Below are 19,949 nucleotides of genomic sequence, written 5' to 3' on the forward strand. Positions count from 1 at the left end.
TATACCTGTTAAATAGAATAAACGACAAAGATTTCCCTTTAGAATGACTCCTAAATTCTTTGGGAATAGTTGTTCATCAGCAATAAGACATTCAGAGCACATTTCTTTATCTTATCCGAAAAGCTACCATAAGACACAAAGTCAAATTTCTTACTAAAAGCAAATTTACAGCATATAGTATAACTGTTACACTATCCAACTGTGAATTAGTAGAGCACTAAGAGGGCCTGGTATAAATCTGAGTAAAAGGTGGATTCATCATATCATATTTGACTTAGAATTCAAATGTGAGAGAAGAATCGTTTAAGTAAATTCTGTGATGAATATTTTCCTCTTTATTTTAAATTAGTAAATCATTTGTTGTAGTATCATTGCCACATTTTTAACACTGGTAAAAATAGTTTGCTTAAAATCCAGTATGACTAAACATGGTAGATGCTTAATATATATTCGGTCTATTATTTCATTAACTAAATCTGGAAGAACTGAAGTCAATTATGGAATACATATGGTACCAAGTTATGCTCCAACACATTAAAAACAAAAATTAAATAACTAATACTTATGGTATTTATCAAGTAAAGTAAGAATTTAGAAAAATTTATGGTATATTTAAAATTTTAATTCCATTATTTTCAATTATGATAGCTAGATAACTTATAATTAATTTATAATTTAGAAATTGAGAGATGTTAAATGAGAACATACTGCTCATTATGTTTTTAATAGCGTGTAAAATGTACAAAATACTATGAAGAAAAAAGATGCTAAAAAAAGTATTTTAATAAATTGATACATAAACATTCAGGATAAGAGACATTACAGCAAGATTTGATGATTATATAAAAGGCTGTTTAAAAAAACTAAGGGCAAATTAAAAAAAGAATTATTAACACTTTAAAAACTAAAGCACCACCAAAAGAAATACAGTAAAATTTATCAGAGGCAAACACTGTTAACCATAAGACACCACTTAAGCAAGAATACTGTTCCCTTGAAGGGGTGAAGGTTTCTATTATTAGCAGAGATAAGAGCTGCCTCAAATTCTTTCCTTAATAACACCAAACTAAAAATAAAATGGTTCACCACCTTTCAAAATAAACACATTACTTTGCACATGCATTTCAATGGTTTAAATAAGAGATAAAAATCTATTCAACTTGATTCAAAGTGTTTGCTCTTATATTTGCATCTAATAAATATACTAGGGAGACTGGCTCTCACTTTCATAATCCATTCAGTATTTTAGGGGTCTTGTGCCCCCACTTTCTCATTATCTCTTAAAGGATTTGAGATTAGATCTTCTGTTAGATCCAATTAAATTACCTACCTGGCTTCAAAAAATTAACTGCTTTCTCTATAAAATATTTTCTCTATCAAGGAAACCACAGGAATCTCAGAATAAATGGGGCAGTGTTATCATTACAAAACAGTACAAAATGCTTTAAGGAAGGCTAACATGGACCACGAGGTAAGTGAATATTTTTGCATGTTCTTACAAAAAACAAACAAACAAACAAAACAAAAAATAAAAAAAACCTAGATAAAGCAGTGCTGTGTCAGCATGGGAAAGGGAGAGAGGCCACAGAACTGAAGTAATTTCCTCAGTATATGATCAATTACAAAAATCCTTTCTAATTTACATAAATATGTTAGGAGAAAGTTTGTAGAAAGGCATTTTTAGTTCAGAGTCTGCATTTTCCATAGTTCTACAAAAAATGAACTGCATGTATTATTTTGGTTCTACTGTAAGTAGAACCTTGACAACAAGCCACACGTAAAAACTGCCAACTGCTGCTCACATCCTCCTCCCTGTTCCAGCTTTGCCTCCTTCTTCCAAGAGTTCTACGATCACTACCATGAGACCTGGAATATACATCTGTTACATGTTTGCATATATGCATTGCATGCATACGCATGGTGTACAGAAGATGGTGATAAGTGAGCAGTGTCTAGAGAATTAGATTAATGAACATATTCAAATGAAGTAGGAAAGAAGACCAGGGAAAAATAAAACAGGAGATAGTAAACTCTTCCTCATCATCATCAAATAAATTCTGGTCTCAGAACCAGATCACAGATTATTCTCAGAGTTCAGCAAATTACAGGTTTAAGTACATAATAGGACCCAAGTATATATAAAGTACTTAAAAGTTAAGTACTTGTATCTTTTCACCTACATTTTCTCCTGTACTACTCTCAACAGTATAAAAGAACATACAGTCTTATTCCCTTTTTCAGAGATCAAGTGACTTTGGCTTAAGGCCGCATAGCTGGCTTATATAACAGCAAACTTCCACACCAGGCCTTCTAAAATCCAGTGTTCTCTATACTATATACCATGTTGCCTTTGTGGACTTCACCTGAAATCTATCCATCATTTATAACATTGTTTCCTATGGAAAATATCTTTTGAGAGTCAATGGATTACACAAAATGAACAAAATCCATGCAGCACTAAGGACAAAATTACCTATGTTGAAATCATAAAAAACAATATATAGATCAGCAAAAGCAAAAAACAAAACCCTAAATAGCACACTGTTCACTTAATTGAGAGATACAATGAATTGATCTTCATTCCAACACTAATGTTCTAGTATTTCAGAAAATATATAGCTTCCTTATTTGGAAGTATTGTTTAACAGTTGTTTAGAATTTGCATATTTTCAAAAGTAAAATCAGTTCAGCTAGCAACTTACATGAACATTCAGTTATTTCCACTTCATTTTTATTTTATTCATTTTCCATATTTGTGAAAAAACAAATTTCATGGCTTAACCAAAAATGATACTGCATTTTTAATATAAACATTAATAATTATCATATAGTACAAATGAATTAGTCATTGGGAACTTTCCAATGCAGGCAACCAAAAAATAGGGGCAGATTATAAAAGCTCTGTCTCAATGTTGCAATCAGAATTGCAATCAGCAAACACTTATTAACGCCTCACACAGGGTGCAGGATTCACTCACAATGGCCGTGTATCTAGTCATCTCCACAACAGTGCCATCTATTTGTACGGCAATTTATTTTTTAAAGCCATTTTAGTGCCTCAACTCATTTAATCCTCAAAAAAATTCTAGAAAGCAGGTAGGCCAAGTGTTGTTATGGCCATTTTACAAAGGAGGAAACAGGCTCAGAGAAGTTTAATGGTTTTCCTAAATTCATATAACTGGCTGTGGTATGGAATTAAAAATCCCCAGTTAATGCCTTCCTAAACCAATGTTCTTTCTTCCTAGGACATCAAGTTATTTTTTTACAAATTCTCTTTAGTCTGTTTACTAAAGGTTACTGGTAATCTTTAGTCAAGGTTATTTTCATAATGGGGAGGAACCCTGAAATATCTGGTATTTTTTAAAATTTGGGTGAAAACTGTCAGAATTCAGTAAATTTATCATGTAAAAAATGGAATGGATTAAGGCACCAGAGTAAAATTTATATGAAAATATAATTTTTAACCATCCATATGGAGTTTCAAAAAAACTGTTATTGGCTGTAAATTTGGATTAAAATAAATACATTTAAATCTTATTTTCTTAATCCTTGATAAATATCTATGGACATGTAAAACTTATATCCTTGTAGGTTTGAAACTCACAAGATATCACACTATGCATTTTTACTTTCCATTCCATATACCACAGACTTGCATCAGAGAACCCTGAATTTGCCATTTCTGCCACTTACTAGCACCATGACCTTGGGCAAATTACTTAAAGTAGCTGATTCTCAATATCTACAATTAGTAAAATGGAGATAATATCAAATGCAGGATTACTCTGGGGAATAAATAAAAATCAATTGCATATATAGTAAACATAGTAAGAACTGATTCAAGTTGTAGCTTTTATCACTAAAGTGTTACAAATGTGTTTCCCTTTTCTTTTGCTTTATATTACATCTTTATTTCAGCTCTGGTCTTCGGTAATTCAAATTTCCATTAAGCCAGAGGAAACAATTAAACGTTCCCATTTTTTGAAATTAAATCTTTAAAAAATAAGTTGTAAAAGACCTCACAAATTTCACGTTCTAGTGCCGTGCTTTAGGAGAAGAAGAAAACAAAGCCCAGAGAGTGTTTAGGGCCTCGATACTACATGAGAGTCAAAAACAATGCCAGTGTGGGCCCCAAATACCATAGGTGTAACTCTGAGGCCCACCAACTGACCAGGTAGTTGTCCAAAATCTAATTTACCATTTAGGACTTGCTACTTACATTTCAAAAAAGTAACACTACTTGTTTAAAGAAATTAATAAAAATTTTTCCATTTGCTTATCTTTCCTGTTATCTAAAAAATAAGTGGGGTATTAATAAAATATTTACTTAATTTCTTGAAAGCCAATCCTGTGAGCCATGCACATAACTATCTGAAAAACAGAAAAAGTAATGCCTTGATGAGACCTTGTTGACTAGAAAAGGCTACTTTGACTACAAAGGATCCTATGTTGTACAATTCCAATGAAGAGTAATTATTTCATAAACCAAATCTATCAGTCCTCACCTCAAAAATACAGGCTTCTTTTTAAACAAATAATTACCATTATATGAAAAACATTTTTTTTCTCCAACCAGTGTATAACACAAACACCAGATCTATTCTAGAATTTCTATCACGTTCATTATTTAGATAAGAACCGAGCAAGTCTAATTACAAGAGCTCTTAAACAGAAGTTCTACCTTACCCTGGAAAGAGTAAGAACCAAAACAATCAATATACAGAAAAAAAATTAAGTAGATAAAAAGCATTACTTCTAAACCCTGTCAACCCACATAATCTGTTTCCACAAGCACTCCCCTTGTACTCTTACACTAGAACAATAGAGAAAAATCAGTTTAAAATATTTTAAATAAGGCTTCAATTATTTATCAACAAATAGAAGGATTTCCATATGCTTTTTAAAAATAGCTTGAAACCAGTACAATTAAATGAAAACTAGTTATTTCCATTTTTGTTTACTGTACCCAACTTTGCTCTGTAAATTGATACATCAACAACTGAAGTTAAACTTTCAATATCTGTAAATAACAACAGTTAAGAGAGAAGGCACATAAAATATTCATCACTCCTCCATTTCCATGTTTTTATAGCCATATAAAACTAAATCACTTACGACTAAGTTTTTTAGTATAAATTAAATTTACAAAGTCTAACTCTATACCAAATAAAAATGCACGTATTTCCAACAAACGGTGCTGGGACAATTGGATATCCATATTCAAAACGTTGGCCTTAGAACCTCATCTTACACCATATTCAAATTTTAACTCAAAATGGGTCATAGACGTAAATGTAAGAGCTAATAAAACATTTATTTAAAAAAAAAAATACGAGCAAATCCTTGAAACCCAAAGCAAAGATTTCTTAAATATAACACCAAAAGCATCGTCCATAGAAGGAAAAAAGTCAATAAACTGGACCTCATAAAAATTCAAAACATTTATACTTTAAAAGACACCATTAAGAAAATGAAAAGTCAAACAACTGACCTGGAGAAAATATTTGCAGTAAGGGACTTGTATCCAGAATTTATAAAAAAAGATTCTTATAAACTCAACTTACAACAAACAACTCAACAAATGAACTAAATATATGAACAGACATTTCACCCAAGGAGATACCATTTCACTCCTCCTAGAACAGCTATAATAAGACAATAAACAAATCTTAGGATTTGGAGAAATAAGAACCCTCATACATTGTTGGTGGGATTGTAAAATGGTACAACCACTTTGGAAAAGTCTGCAGTTTCCCCCAAAGCTAAAAATAAAACCATGATATGACCCAACAATTCTGCTCTTAGGTCTATCTACCCAATGTGTCCAAGAACATATGTCCACACAAACATTTGCATGTGAACGTTTGTGGTGGCATTATTTGTAATAGCCCCAAATGGAAAACAATGGCCACCAACGGGTGACTGCAGAGGCAGAATGCGGCATACTCATGCAACGGAATATTATTTAGCAATAAAAAGGAACAAACTACTGACACATGCCATGTCATGCATGAAACTCAAAGGCATTGTTAAAGAAGTCAGACATGAGAGACTCCATGTTGAATGATCTCATTTATAAGAAATGTCCAAAGAAAGCAGATTTATCCAGACAGAAAACAGATTAGCAGTTTCCTAGGGCTTAGGGTTAACTATAAGTGGGCAAGAGGAATCTTACTGCGGTGATGAAAATGTTCTAAAATCGATTTATGATGATGGCTGTACCATGCGGTAGTTACTGAAAATCACTGAATTGTACACTTGGAATGGGTGAATTTTATGATATGTAAAATACACCTGAATAAAGCTGTGTTTAAAATGCATGTGCTTTTGTTTCTAGTCCCTTAAAGAATTACAAGTGACCCTGAACAACACTGGAGTTAGGGGCACTGAACCCCAAGCAGTTGAAAACCTGTATTTAACTTTACAGTCAGCCTGCAGTATCCATGATTCCGCATTCTAGGAGTCAACCAGCCTGGGACTGTATAACACTGTATGTAGTATGTCTTTAGTGAAAAAAGTCTGCTATAGGAGTACACCTGTGCAGTTCAAACTCGTGTTTTTCCAGGGTCAACTGTAAATGAATAACTTTAGACTGCAGCAACTTATATAATTTTTATTAAGCAATTGTACTAATTCTAACCTTGGATGGGAAACCACAGACTAACTTCGGAGAAGTGCTAATATAGTGTTAGGAACACCCCTCCAGTTGGTTGCTCACTGGGAAGGGGTCCTCCAAGAAAAGGATTTCTCATAAATCAAAGTACCTTCTGTTGGTTTATATTTTAAGAAGTGCCTAGAAGCAGCTCAAGAATATATACAAAAGATATTTAAGTTGTCCTATGACAATGGACCGATTGATCTGATGGGTGTTTTAGCCAACATTCAGATTACAGAATTTAAAAGGACAAAATTTTAACACAATTTCAAAGGGCATAGGGTACGTTATATAACCTGGAGAGTGTACATGTCTAGATGGCAAAGGTTTGAGGGTATAACGTCAAAACACAATAGTCCTTAGTAATGGCACAGGCATTAATCCAATTCCTGGATCCTCCTATATTCATTCTAAATATATTCTCCTAACTGTCCACTTTATGATGTCTTTCAAACCTAAGCCAGGACTTCACAGCCCTCACGGGACTTCAAAGAATTTTACCAACTTGAGGTCTTTACACAAATACCACCCTGTCTGTGAGGCCTTGCCTGACAACCTTATTGAAAATTGCTAACCTCACTAAACTCCCTATCCTCCCTTCTCGATTCATTTTTCTCAATAGCACTAAAAATACTGTATATTGAATATTTTATATACATATTGCAATTATTGTTTGTCTTCCCCTACTAGAAGAGAAGCTTCACAAAAGGAGAGATTTTAATCTGATTTTGTTCCTAGGGTATCCCCATTACCTAGAACAATGCCTGGCACATTGTAGGCACTCAGTAAGTGTTTTCTGAACAAACGATAGGGTATCAGACACGTGGAAGTAAGTAAGAGCCGATCCTTGCCACAGGAATGAACGAGTCTCTTCTATCCATTTAACAGCCTTGATTTAAGGTTAAAATATGATTTTTTAAGGAAATAGAGGCCTCAGTAAAATCTCCAAAGTGCCTACCTAATATTTCCCCTGCAAAAAGAAAAAAAAAAAAAAGCAAACATTTTACTTATAATATTGGATTTGCAACAATCAAAAGAGAAGTATTTTTAATACTTCTCGTTCTAGTTCTGGAGAGAGGACAAATTAATTAAATCCCACGTGACCCTTATTAACAAGAAAAACAGGAAAGTTCAATACTTAACTAGTAAGAAGTAAAGAAATTTCAAAACCAGCCTGTTTTACTACACCCAAAATGGGATCCCATCACCAAGAATACAGACCTCAGCAGAGCATGTCTTAGCAGTTCTGGCCTCAGCCCTACATACTCCAAGATCCCCATCACCGTCCTCCCCATCCCAGAAGCCTTCCTAGAACCATTTTACAAACACCAAGCAACCTTCAGACCTCCCAGTTCTGATTAAGCCCTGACCCAAGCCAGCTGCATTCCAGCGTTTCACACAGGCATCAGAAAGACCCACCCCGCTCTTGCCCCGGGAGCATCCCCTAAACTGTCATCCCCACCCAAACCAGAGTCTGAGAGCACGAAAGAATCGGAATGTCAGGAACCGCCCAGCCTGGCCAAAATTAGAGGACATTTTAGACCTTCATCACGGTTCTGCCAATTTCAGTGTGACCTTGAGCACGTTCCTATACCCCAGGGGTCCCCGTTTTCTCACGTTTAAGGTGAAGATAACACCTGCACCTGCTATAAGGATTAAAGGAGATCACACGTGAAGCACCTAACTGGGCACCTGGCACGAAATGGAAACTCCACCATCAGGAACGTGGGTCATTCCCCAGTCCTATCCGTACAGCCTCCCAGCTGGAAGGCACCTCGCCCTACAGCACAGTCTCCCGGCTTCACAGAGGAAGGCACTGAGGTCGGCCGGGAGAAGCGCGGTGGGCGCCGGCCCTGGACCCCGCGACGCCCGCGCCCCAGCCCGCGCCCCCTCGCCCGGCGCCCACAGCTGCCGCGGGGCGAGGCGCTGCACGCTGCCCTCCCGGGGTCCCCAGGCTCCGCGCGGCCCGGGCGGGGCCACTCCACCTGCCGCCAGGCCCCGCCACCCGCCGCCAGCCGCCCGCCCGCGGCCCGGGGCTCCCGGGCTCCGGGGCTCCGGGGCTCCGGGGCTTGGCCTCCCGCGAGGTTGGCAGCTCGGCGCGGCGGCCTCGGCGCGTACTCAACTCTTCACTTTGCCGAAGGTGCCGACGCCCAGCGTGTCCCCCAGCACGTAGTGTCCGATCTTCACCCGCCCGTCGTGCTTCTGCTTCTCAGCCATGTTCGGGGCGCGCAACCTCGCGCCGCCGCCGCCGCAGCCGCCGCCGCCGCGAGCTCTCCTGTGCTGCCGCCGCCGCCTACCCACAGTTCAGCGGGCCCGCGGGGGGGCGGGGGCCCAAGACGCCGGGGACCAGGCGAGGCGGGGGCGGGGGCGGGGGTGGCCCCCAAGAGCAGGTGGGCGGGGCGGGGGCCGTGTGCGCGCCCAGACCCCGGGGCGGGCGGCCGGGGTGGGCGCGGGAGGCCGAGCGCTGCGGGAGGAGTGGAGGGCGGGCCCGAGCTCCGTGCGGGGAGGGTCGGAGGCAGACAGGTGTGCGCGGGAGGGGTGGGGGCAGGAAGGCGCCCAGCTACCTGGGGGAGGGGCCCAAGGGCGGGAGCCGGGTTGGGGGCCCGTAAGCAGGAGAACCGGAGGGAGTGGAAAAGAGAGGGTGAGATTTGGGCCGAATCTTAGGGAATGTAGAGATGGAAGTTGAATCTGGAGAAGAAACAGGCCTGAAGTGTGAGGAGAGAGGGACGTGAAAAGCAGCGTGTGGGTGCAAGGGAAGTGGGGCTGGAGACGGTGGGGAAGGGCATTGATCGAAGGTCAGTCGGAGGAGAGCCACAAGGAAGTTTCTTGAGTCACGGGCTGAGTGTTTTGATACAGGTCACGGCGCAATAGAGAACCCGATTCTGTGCTGGCTTCAGTGGTCCTCCTCTTCGTACTTTCTAATTCTCGATTATTTTGTCCTAGAGATGGAGGAGACCCTCTCTCCCAGAGCTCTCAATTTTAACTAGTTTGCACAAAGTTCTCCGGTCAACCAGTCCCAATATTTGCTCGATTGTATTTTAGCGCATACTTACATAAATATATAGAGTAGGAATAGTTTGTGGTAGAGCTGCACAAGAGGGAAACAGTGAAAGAAATGGAGAGGGAAACTGAATGTGGTGAGCATGGGAAGTAAGATACCTAAGGGACAAAGAATTACGAAAAGCAAGAGCAATATAAGGACACAAATTAAAGGTAAAGATTGAAGGGGGGAGAAAACCGGTAAGAGGTAACTAGAAGCGTGACATCCAGGCAGAGCATTTAAAGACTGCCGAGGTATAGTAAATGAAATGATTATTGCTTCCTCCTCCCTCCCTTCCTTCTTTTCTTCTTTCTTTCCTAACTTGCATGCCCTATTCTTCAGTGTTGCCTGTCTTTTAGTGCTTTAGTGATTGGGAATAAATGTTTAAGGATTAGTTGAACATTTTTAACTTAGTGTCTGACAGTAGAGTTTCAAGGTCACATTCCCCAAACAGTAAGTCTCATCTCACTATTTATAGGTAAAGAGAAAAATGTATTGATCAGAAAGAATAAGATGCAACAAAAATTTGTTTTCTGAGAAGTGATAAATATGCAAATGACAAACATGCATCCATTCTTGCTTGGACACCAAGACAATCCAATGAGAGATGATCACAGCTTATAAATTATAGACATCACAGCTGTTGAACAGAGGCTATTTTTGTTCATTCTTGGGATCATCTTTCTTGATGACAAGAAGTATCATTTAAGAATCACTCTACCTAGCCGACAATTCGGGGAAAATAGCCAGTTATTTTTGATACTGAACCTTCATTTGGTTAAGGGTCATTCCTTCAGTATTCATTCAAGTTAGTAAGAAAAAATACCTCTTCTACTTTTGAGGTACAAGAAGTATGTGTCTCTTGTTATAACGTCTTAGTAAAAGATGTTAAAGAGTGTTAGATTGCTTTCTTGAAGCTATATGAAGACAGCCTATAAATAGAGATTTTAAAGCATTCAGCACGGTCTTACCTATTGGCTCATAATTGCAACTTGAACTATTATACACCTCATAACTGTGATCCTTACCTAGCAACTATGAACTACCTTGTAGCTTTATTATTATGCCAAACAAGTGGGTTGATACTTTGTTGATTAAAAAGTTCATTTAAACACAATTATCTCACTAATTGTCATAAAAGAAACTTATTATTATGCCCGTTTCATAGATGATAAATCTTAGTTTTTCCCTTTCTGATTTGCCCAAGGCTAATCAGCTAAGTGGCAGAGTCAGAACTCATATCCAGTTCTGACTTGCCCATTTGTCGTTCTACTATACAACAGCTACCTATATAAAAAAGAATATGTGATGCTCTAAGAACGTTTACATTTTTCACAATTAAAGTCCAATTCTCATTTTTTTATTATTTTTAGGGCAGACTAACAATATATACTTTAAACTTACATTTTTGACTGTTTTCCCAACTTTTATTTAGAGGAAAGATCGAATGCTAGGTGGGTGAGGAGGGAGGGAAAGGACAACTCTTGGTGGCAACACTCAGTCTTCTGTTGCCCTGAATATTTCAGATATGGGTCCATATTTGTCTCACCCTACCCCACAATACAACCTGACGGTTCATCAGACTGAATCTCCTTAAGAGCTGTGCCACTTGGGGGTCTCACCTCCCCGCTCCGAAGAAGTTCTAGTAAATACAATATTCCCCATTTTATTATTTTCCAGTGATGTTTTAGTGTCCCTCTGTTGTTCAGTACCCGTCTCTAAGATTAATGTCCCACGCAGCTATTCAATTCTTAACCCCAGTCCAACTGTTACTGCTTTACCCTCCTACTATTGTGACTTTGGAATTATTTTACTTCAAATATTCTAAGTTGGGGGCCTGAGTAATAGAATAATGAAGCACCACTAAACTTATATACTTAACTAGACTCCATTGATATTATCAATTACCAGATCCTTCAATTCTTTGCTTCTCCATGAGGCTTACCTACTCTGACCACCCCCAATGCTCCCTGCCCTGCACTCTCATCCCCTTAACCCTTCTCCTTTTTCCATGGCACTTACCTTCTGACATACTGTTTAATTTCCTTGTTTATTACATTTTTGTTTTGTCTGTCTCTCACAGCTAGAATGTAAGCTTCACAAGACAGTTTTCTCCCCTCTATTTTTGCTCACTGATGGATATATCCTTAGCACTGACATATCCTAGCAAATTACAGAACCTCCAGTGGATTCAGCTGGTGGGGCACCTGAAGTTTATAGGGTGAGGAGGAACCTCTTTAATCAAAAAATACAAAATTGGGTATGAAAGTGAATATTTGAAATGAAAAAAACACAACTATCTACAAAATTTTTGAAGCTAACAAATAATACAAACATCCCTAAATCCAGAAAAATAACAATATTTTTATAAATTAGCTATTCCACATGTCTCTATAATACTTATTTTCTACATTTTTTTGGCTATGTTTTCTTTGATTGCCTCTTCATAGTTTATATTTTTATAGAGAGAAGAAAGATAATTCCATTCTTCCTCTAACATGATTGATCAAGTTTCACTTCACATCTTCCTCTTTCGGATTCCCATAGTGCTTTTTTCATATAGTTAATACAGCATCTATCAATTCTGTTGTTATATATATGAATACTTCGTATGTCTTTCACATATTTTCATATATAAATTAATATTTCACATACATGTGAAAATGACATACCCCATCTACTATTCCTAGGGCCTAACAGACCTGGTACGTTATTGAAGAAATATTTATTGAATTGAAATAAAGAAAATGATTACCAAATTGTAGAACCAAGAAACAGAATACAGGGAAGGGCAATTTTTTTATTTTTTAATTTAATTTAATTTATTTTTTATACAGCAGGTTCTTACTAGTTATCTATTTTATACATATTAGTGTATATATGTCAATCCCAATCTCCCACTTCATCCCATCCCAAACGGACAAAGCTTGTGTTTCCTTATTAATTTTCTGTCTGGATGACCTGTCCATTGGTGTTAGTGAAGTGTTAAAGTCCCCCACTATTATTGTGTTCCTACCAATATCCTCTTATATAGCTGTTAGCATTTGCCTTGTGTATTGATGTGCTTCTATATTGGGTGCATATATATTATAATTGTTATATATTCTTCTTGGATTGATCTCTTGATCATTACGTAGTGTCCTTCCTTGTCTCTTATAACATTCTTAATTTTAAAGTCTCTTTTATCTGATATGAGTATTGCTACTCCAGCTTTCTTTTGATTTCCTTTTGCAATGAATATCTTTTTCCATCCCCTCACTTTCAGTCTGTATGTGTCCCTAGGTCTGAAGTGGGTCTCTTGTAGAGAGCATATATAGGGGTCTTGTTTCTGTATCCTTTCAGCGAGCCTGTGTCTTTTGGTTGGAGCACTTAATCCATTCACAATTAAGGTAATTATCATTATGTATGTTCATATTACCATTTTCTTAATTGTTTTGGGTTTGTTTTTGTAGGTCCTTTTCTTCTTTTGTGTTCCACACTCAGAGAAGTTCCTTTAGCATTCCTTGTAGAGCTGGTATGGTGGTGCTGAATTCCCTTAGCTTTTGCTTGTCTGTAAAGCTTTTGATTTCTCTGCCGAATCTGAATGAGATCCTGCTGGGTAGAGTAATCTTCGTTGTAGGTTCTTCCCTTTCATCTCTTTAAATATATCGTGCCACTCCCTTCTGGCTTGCAGAGTTTCTGCTGAGAAATCAGCTGTTAACCTTATGGGAGTTCCCTTGTATGTTATTTGTCATTTTTCCCTTGCTGCTTTCAATAGTTTTTCTTTGTCTTTAATTTTTGTCGATTTTTATTACTATGTGTCTTTGTGTATTTCTCCTTGGGTTTATCCTGCCTGGGACTCTCTGTCCTTCCTGGATTTGGGTGGCTATTTCCTTTCCCATGTTAAGGAAGTTTTTGACTATAATCTCTTCAAATATTTTCTTGGGTCCTTTCTCTCTCTCTTCTCCTTCTGGGACCCGTATAATGCGAATGTTGTTGTATTTAATGTTGTCCCAGAAGTCTCTGAGGCTGTCTTCATTTCTTTTCATTCGTTTTTCTTTATTCTCTTCCACAGCAGTGAATTCCACCGTTCTGTCCTCCAGGTCACTTATCCGTTCTTCTTCCTCAGTTATTCTGCTATTGATTCCTTCTAGTGTATTTTTCATTTTAGTTATTGCATTGTTCATCTCTGTTTGTTTGTTCTTTAATACTTCTAGGTGTTTGTTTTTTAATTCTTCTAGGTGTTTGTTAAACATTTCTTGCATCTTCTCGATCTTTGCCTCCATTCTTTTTCCAAGGTCCTGGATCATCATCACTATCATTATTCTGAATTCTTTTTCTGGAAGGTTTCCTTTCTCTACTTTATTTAATTGTTCCTCTGGGGTTTTTTCTTGTTCCTTCCTCTGGTACATAGTCCTCTGCCTTTTCATTTTGTCTCTCTTTCTTTGAATGTGGTTTTTGTTCCACAGACTGCAGGATTGTAGTTCTTCTTGTTCTGCTGTCTGCCCTCTGGTGGATGAGGCTATCTAAGAGGCTTGTGCAAGCTTCCTGATGAGAGGGACTGGTGGTGGGTAGAGCTGGCTGTTGCTGTGGTGGGCAGAGCTCAGTAAAACTTTAATCCGCTTGTCTGATGACGGGTGGGGATGTGTTCCCTCCCTGTTGGTTGTTTGGCCTGAGGTGACTCAGCACTGGAGCCTACCCCACTCTTTGGTGGGGCTAATGGTGGACTCTGGCAGGGCTCACGCCAAGGAGTACTTCCCAGATTTCTGCTGCCAGTGTCCTTGTCCCCACGGTGAGCCACAGCCACCCCCTGCCTCTGCAGGAGACCCTCCAACACTAGCAGATAGGTCTGATTCAGTCTCCTATGGGGTTACTACTCCTTCCCTGGGTCCTGATGCACACACTACTTAGTGTGTGCCCTCTAAGAGTGGAGTCTCTGTTTCCTCCAGTCCTGTCGAAGTCCTGCAATCAAATCCTGCTAGCCTTTGAAGTCTGATTCTCTAGGAGTTCTTCCTCCCGTTGCTGGACCCCCAGATTGGGAAGCCTGATGTGGGGCTCAGAACCTTCACTCCACTGGGTGGACTTCTGTGGTATAAGTGTTCTGCAGTATGTGAGTCACCCACCCAGCAGTTATGGGATTTCATTTTATTGTGATTGCACCCCTCCTACCATCTCATTGCAGCTTCTCCTTTGTCTTTGGACGTGGGGTAGTGAGTTCCAGTGTCTTCCTGTCGATGATTGTTCAGCAGTTAGTTGTTATTCTGGTGCTCTCACAAGAGGGAGCGAGCGCACATCCTTCTACTCTGCCACCTTGAACCAGTCTCTGGGAAAAGTATTTTTAAAAATAAGTCAAAATTAATGTTTCATTTCATGCATACATATGTTAAATACAAAGTAGAATTTCCCATCTCTGTGTCGCACTCATTAGTGAGGTTGGCGATAGGCAGAACCTAGAACATATAGGACCTTAGAGAGTCATGATAAGATCTTCCTATTATCGTTCTCCAGTTTAAAATAAAAAGAAAGTTGGGCACTCAGTGATTAATGAAGTGTGTCGATGGTGTCTTATATGTGGTATAAGTTCAATAATTCCTTCTTTTTAATTTTTATTATGAAAAATTTCAAACATACACCAAAGTAGGATAAATAACTCCCACCCTTAATGATTATCAATATCGTTAACATTTACCAGTCTATCTTTGCACTTTTTAATTTGTTTGATTCCTAAGGTGTTTTATAGCAAACATATTGTTTGCTATGTCACTGGTAAATACTTCAGTATATACCTCTAACAGATAGGACTTCTTTTTAGCATAACCATACTACCACTATCATATCTAACAAAATTAACAATAGTTCCTTACTATTATAAAACACCCACTCTGTGTTCAATTTCCCTTGATTGTCTAAGAATGTAATTGTACATTTAGTTTATTCTAAACAAGATTTTTAGAAGTCTACAGTTAGCACTTTGTTGAGATGGATCTTATATCTCTTTTAATCTATGATTTTTTTCTTCCCTCTTTTTAAAAAATGTCATTTATTTGCTGAAAAAGTGGGTCATTTTACCTGTGGAATATCATAAACCTTGTTGGACTTAGCTCAATAATTATTCTTGATCGTAAGAGGTAGTATGGTGTTATAGTAAGCATAGCATTTAGAAACAAAATCCTGAGTTCATGTCTCAGCTTAGTCACTTAACAGTGTGTCCTTAAACAGATCATTTACATCTCATTGGTAAAACTAGTAGTGTTGAAGTAGATTATTTTTCAAGTTCTTTTCAACTGTTAGGCAATTCAATTCCCAAATCCCACTCCCCATTTTATCAAAGGAAAAAGGGAGATTACTGTGAAGTGCTATAGGCTATAGTCCAAGGTATCTCAACAAACTGATCTTGCTACATTGTTTTCCCTGCATACATTTTACCTCTTGACATTTATTATTACTGGTTTGTAAGTTTGAGAGAATGATATTACCTGGCCCAACATTCTCCAAAAAGATTAGTAGATACAATACATGTGACAACCGTTAAAACCCTTTCAAGGAAGTGTAAAACTTTGCGATGTTATTTTTAGCAGATAGCCTAGTAACAAATATTAAGCTTAATGTAATCCATTTCCATTTTGTGGCCTAGTACGTTTCTAAATTGCTTCAATATGAGTCAACATTTTTTCAGCGTAGTTGAGAAAAAAATAAAACATTTTGGATCAGATTTCCTCCGTGAGCAGATTCATTAATTGGAATAACAAAGGTTGTTTGCTTTGCTGTATAAACATTATGGATCTAACAGCATTTTTAGAATCTTGCTTTGATGTGTGTGTTGACAGCTTGTCTGAAAAAAGCTCAAACATACTTTTAAATCAGTTAAATCAATTATTTCTCCCCTGGCATGGATTCAGTGCCTATCTATACTGTGCTTTTAAACTAGTGAGGTTTGAATAAAGAGATACCAATGTCACCTTGAAACGATTATCATCTTTGTTATGGCTGTGCTTTGGAATTAAAACAACCCTTGACAAAACTATACAGTATATACATTATTTGAAGTCTTTTATAATACACTTTTAATGACCTCCAGCAGGTGTTAATGCTTTGGCTTTTTGGTTCAGTCCTGTGAACATTAACTACAAAGCTTTAACATGATTAATTAGTGCAAACTTAAGATCAATTAGCTAATTTCAAATTTTGCAAATGCTCTGTAAATAATAAAATAACTCTCCCTCCGAGAATAAAGACCTTTAAAAATTGCCAGGGATTTCCATTTCTTTTTTAATTAGAATGTGGGCTTTCACTAGGTGCCCTTTAAGGGCTCTTAACTCTGAGGTTCTGATTTTATGAAATTAAATGTGTTAATAATTTTTTTAAATGTTCATTAATAAACTTTTCACTCTCATTTTTAAAATACTGAAATGTTTTAAAAGTGGTATAAAACTAGCTATTTCACTAATTAAAGATTCCCAGAGTCTTTGAGTATATTGTTCCTTGTTCTAAATATATTCATTCATTGAAAAAAGATGTATTGAATGCCTACTGTGTGCTAGGCACTATTCTAGATACTGGGGATATGGTAATGAACAAGACAACCTGGTGTCTTTCTTGTTTACCACTCATAGTGTTAACATTGGTTAAAGAAAAAAATATTCATGCCAATTTTAAAGAAGCTAAGTCATCCTTTATTCAGGACTATTGTTATAGGTGTAGGGACTACTGTAATAGGGTTTTGCAGGAGGTGAGAGAAATTGGATTGGGCTCAACTCTGAATACAACAAAGAATAGTTGGGATTTACAGCCAAGGAGCAGGGTGGGAGTATTGGTGGGTAGAAAATTACTAAGAGGGTAGGGTAATTCTTTGTTAAACTAACCCAACAGGATCCTTGCCAGAGGAAGGCCAAGGTGATGGTGAGGATGAAGAGTTTTGCTGGATATCAAGGGTGATTATTTTGGCTAAACTGACTTAGCAGGATTCCTGTTTAAACTGGGCTCTTGAAGACGTGCCCAAGGATGGGGCCTATTTGGGCTCAGAGGAGCCTGACAAGAGTTAGGTCAAGGAGAGAGTCTTTGTCACATTCTAGTGGAAAAGCCAGACAATAAACAATCAAACAAATATATAATATAATGTACTGTTAGTGACAAGTGCTGTAAAGGAAAATAAGCAGAGTAAATGAATACAAAGATGAAAGTGGGGAAAGGGGGAGGGTTGAATAGGCATTTTATATAGGTTGTCAGAGAAAGTCTTTCTGAGAATGTAACATTTGAGCAGAGACCTGAGAATTCTGTGAAGGAAGGGGTCATTGAAATATCTGGGATAAGAGCATTCCAGACAGAAAGAAGAGGAAGTGCAAAGGCCCTGAGACAGTACAAATAGCATTTTGGAGGAATAGCAAGAAAGTCCCTATATTCAGAGTGGTAAGTACAAGAATGAGAATGGCAGGGTTTGCAATTAAAATGCCTGGAGCCGGATCATCTAGAGTAGGCTATGTTAAAAACTATGGATTTTCTTTTAAAGTGTAATCACATATTTTTGGAACATTTTTGAACATGGGAATGATATGATATGAATTATAAACATAAAGGATCTCTCTATTTGGCTGTGTGGGAAAGAGTCTGAGGGGACAAAAGTGGAAGAAAAACTAATTAAGAGCCCATTGTAGTAGATCAGTTGAGTGCTGATAGTAGCTTACACCACAGTGGTTACAATGGAGATGATGAGAGGCATTCAGATTTGGCACATATTTTGATGTTAGCACCATGCGGATTTGCCAGTGTTGGATGGGACCAAAGAGGGATCAAAGACTTGGGGGTTTGGGCCCGTACACTAGATGAACAAGGGCGCCATAGACTGTCATGCAAAAGACTTCATGAGAAATAAGTTGGGAAGAAGGGAATGATGGGGGACAAAATTCTGTTTTGATCATTGTGAGTGTGAGATGTTTAATTGAAATTCGAAAGGATATGTCAAGTAGGTAGCTGACCATGAGTGTGTGAACTTCAGGAGAGAGGTCCAGACTGAAAATGTAAGTTTCAAAATCATCAGCATATATACAATAGGACTGGAGATACCTTACGAAGTAAATAGAAACAGCAAAAGGAAGAGATTCTCAGACTGAGATATCCCAGGTTTAAGGATATGTAAAAGGAAGAGGAGTTAGCAAAAGATACTGAAAAGGAATATCCACTAAAGTGGGAGGAAATTTAAGAAACTATTGTCAACTATTTCAAGACACTTATCAGCCATGTCTCATGCTACCAAAAGATCAAGTGAGATGAGAATGAAGAGTTGACAGTTGGATTTGATGACCTTGACAAATGACTTTGTAGTGGAATGATGGAGATAAAAAGTGGACTGAGTTTATGAGAAAGTTGCAGTGAAGAAGTAGAGAGGTGATTCTATACAATTCTTTTAATGTTTGCCATGAAAGGGAGCAGAGAAAGTTTTGTTTTGCTATGAAGGGGGCAGTAGCAAAGCGGGGATGTGGAGGCAAGGGTAGATTTTTTTAGGGTGAAGAAAAACTCAACATGCTTGTATGTTGATAGGAATGATCGTGTAGAAAAAGAAAAAAGGATGGTGTGTGACAGAATGAATACTATAGAACATTTAGCTGTGGATCCCATTTTGACATTCCTTCAGGAACACCCATACCTGCTTTCAAGGAACTTAAACTCTAATGGAAAACATATACATTTAAATTAATAAATTTCAAAATGGTGCAGTGAGTGATATGACAAAGCTGTGGATAAGACTGACTGAAGAGTATAGAGCAGGAAGTTAAAAGGCTCTTGTATTTAACCAGAGGAAAAATAATAAGGACCCGAACCACTGGCAGTTCCTGTAGGGAAGGAGAGGAATGGATGAATTTGAGAGATATTTGAGAGAAAGAATGAATAGGATTTAGTGGTGCTTATTTATAAATTAGGAGAGAAATGGGGCAATTCTGGATGATGGTATTGTTATAGATGAATCTTCCAAAAACCATGCTTAGTCTATCACTTCCTTCCTTCAAAATATTCAAAGACTTTACATTGCCTAAAAATTAATGTTTAAAACTCTATACTGGAATTCATGGACCTCTAAAATCTGCCCTTTTGCCCTTCATCTTCCTGAGGTACTTCCTTGGAACTCAAGGACTTAGTGGAATGCAGTTTGCAAAGTACTGGTCTACAGAGTCAAATTCAAAGTCTTTAACTCTGCGTTCAAGGCCCTCTATCTGGTCTCTGCCAACCTCATCTTCCTTACTCAAAGCTCTATTCATATCAAATTTCTTTCCATTCTGTGTA

At 37.9% G+C, this 19,949-nt stretch overlaps 1 protein-coding gene across 4 annotated transcripts in view; it reads right to left on the reverse strand.

Moving 5' to 3' along the window:
- The window catches only part of PRKAA2 (protein kinase AMP-activated catalytic subunit alpha 2), a 64,711-nt gene extending 55,759 nt beyond the window's left edge, over nt 1-8,952 (reverse strand). For 3 of the 4 annotated variants that reach the window (XM_027108397.1, XM_027108398.1, XM_027108399.1), the window contains exon 1: nt 8,779-8,928. In XM_027108397.1, coding sequence (XP_026964198.1) covers nt 8,779-8,872 — 94 coding nt within the window. In that variant the 5' untranslated portion in view covers nt 8,873-8,928. Of the gene's footprint in view, nt 1-8,778 lie in introns of all 4 variants that reach the window. The other variant, XM_027108395.1, reaches the window with a different exon arrangement.
- Between the last annotated feature and the right edge of the window lie 10,997 nt (nt 8,953-19,949).

The sequence above is a fragment of the Aethalodelphis obliquidens genome, unplaced genomic scaffold (genome assembly GCF_003676395.1).
Source record: "Aethalodelphis obliquidens isolate GAN/ISIS:26980383/991018 unplaced genomic scaffold, ASM367639v1 scaffold9, whole genome shotgun sequence".
NCBI lineage: Eukaryota > Metazoa > Chordata > Mammalia > Artiodactyla > Delphinidae > Aethalodelphis > Aethalodelphis obliquidens.